Source organism: Verticillium dahliae, genomic scaffold (assembly GCF_000150675.1).
Source record: "Verticillium dahliae VdLs.17 supercont1.25 genomic scaffold, whole genome shotgun sequence".
Taxonomy (NCBI): Eukaryota; Fungi; Ascomycota; class Sordariomycetes; order Glomerellales; family Plectosphaerellaceae; genus Verticillium; species Verticillium dahliae.
Window position 1 is genome coordinate 377,485 of NW_009276932.1, and position 1,711 is coordinate 379,195.

Sequence of the window (1,711 nt, forward strand, 5' to 3'; positions counted from 1 at the left end):
GTGTTTGTCAAGGGCGTGCCGAAGGATGCGTTCCGCGCCGAGTTCACGGAGGACCTGGTACGTTTCTACACCCATCACAGCAGTAGCATCCGAGTTCTTGCTGACAATGGCACACTAGGTACGCCTCAGCCACATCCCCGGCCACGAGCCCTGGTACGAGATTCCCCTCTACGGACAGATCGATCCCGCCCAGTGCAAGTCTACCGTCACGCCCAACAAGGTCGAGCTCACTCTCAAGAAGCGCGAGCCCGTCAAATGGGGCACCCTCCGCCGCGCCGCCGATGCGCCGGCCGCCGCGCCCGCCAAGGTGGCAGCTGCGCCAGCGCCCGCGGCCGCGGCCCCTTCGTCGTCCCGCACGGGCGCCAAAAACTGGGACAAGGTCCTGGCCGATGAAGACGACACGGAGAAGGAGAGCGTCAACGACTTTTTCAAGACGCTGTACAAGGGGGCGACGGACGAGCAGAAGCGCGCCATGATGAAGTCATTCACAGAGAGCAACGGCACGTCGTTGAGCACCAACTGGGACGATGTCAAGACGGGCAAGGTCGAGACGGTGCCGCCCGAGGGTGTCAACGTCAAGAAGTGGGAGGCGTAGGGTCCTGCGCATGCGAGGGTGGAGGTCAGGTGCAGCCAGAAGGCCGAAGAATGAGGGTATGAACCGCTTCAACATTCATATCAAGTTTGCAGGCGAAGCTTGAAGAGGGCGCCCATCAGTATAGACAGGAGTACGCCTGCCTAGATCATCACGAAATGACGACGTAATGCTCACTCTTTGTGCCAGCACAATGTGACTTTGTGGGCCTCCCCTTGTATATTTTGCATGCCAAGCTCGTAGGCCTATCATGATGCAAAAGATCATTGCAGAAGCGCTCCCTAATGCTCCGACATCTATTGATTCTCCGACCACGCCCGAAGAGCTTGCTTCCTGGCCTCCAGAAATTCAGGCACCGCGTAGTCCCGCTCCACGCGCTTGATCGTGCTCCTCCACTCGTCGATCCCAACGTACGCGCCCCGCAGGTGCCGGCCGCCCGACGCGGGGTCGAACGCCGTCCGGCCGTGCAGGACGCGCCGGTTGTCGAAGACGACGCAGTCGCCCTCCCTCAGCCGGCGGCGAATCATGTTGCCGTCCTCCTCGAGCATGTGCTGGAAGGTCGAGGCGGCGGCGTGCCACGCGGCGAAGCGCGTCCGCGCCTCAGGCGTCGTGGGCGCGCGCAGCGGCGTCTGGAAGGGCGGCGACCACCAGACGTCCGTGGGCAGCGCGCCGTACAGGCGCGCGACGGCGTCGGCCGTGTCGTGCCCCGACGCCGCGCCGGCGGCGAGCACCTCGCGGGTCCCGGCATCGAGCTGGCCCATGCCCTGGAAGACGGGCCGCGCCTGCTCGTAGAAGAAGCCGCCGTTGTCGTAGTGCCAGCCGAGGTTTGTCTCGGCAAGGGCGGCGGCGAGGTCGGGCGTGTGGACCATCATCTCGGCCGCCGTGCGCATGGCGTCGCTGAAGAGCGACTCGCCGCCGACGGCCTTGTTCTCGAGGCAGTGCAGGAACTGCAGCTTGGGCGGCGAGTGGAGGTAGAGCATGTCGGAGTGCAGGCCGAGGTATTCGCTCGTGTAGGCGACGTTCTCGGCGCGCGGCTTGGACACGACGTCCCACGTGTTGCCGTAGAAGGTCTCCTTCAGGGCCCCGAATTGCAGGGCCATGGTCCTGACCGAGTCGTGG

At 64.3% G+C, this 1,711-nt stretch overlaps 2 protein-coding genes across 2 annotated transcripts in view; one reads left to right on the forward strand and one right to left on the reverse strand.

The window, feature by feature from the left end:
- The window catches only part of VDAG_09361 (SGT1 protein), a gene marked incomplete at both ends in the record, with an annotated part of 1,355 nt that extends 760 nt beyond the window's left edge, over positions 1 to 595 (forward strand). The window contains 2 exons of the mRNA XM_009655663.1: positions 13 to 57; positions 119 to 595. Coding sequence (XP_009653958.1) covers positions 13 to 57; positions 119 to 595 — 522 coding nt within the window. The remainder of the gene's footprint in view (positions 1 to 12; positions 58 to 118) is intronic.
- Positions 596 to 888: 293 nt separating this feature from the next.
- The window catches only part of VDAG_09362 (gamma-butyrobetaine,2-oxoglutarate dioxygenase), a gene marked incomplete at both ends in the record, with an annotated part of 1,652 nt that continues 829 nt past the window's right edge, over positions 889 to 1,711 (reverse strand). The window contains one exon of the mRNA XM_009655664.1: positions 889 to 1,665. Within this exon, the coding sequence (XP_009653959.1) occupies positions 889 to 1,665 (777 nt within the window). The remainder of the gene's footprint in view (positions 1,666 to 1,711) is intronic.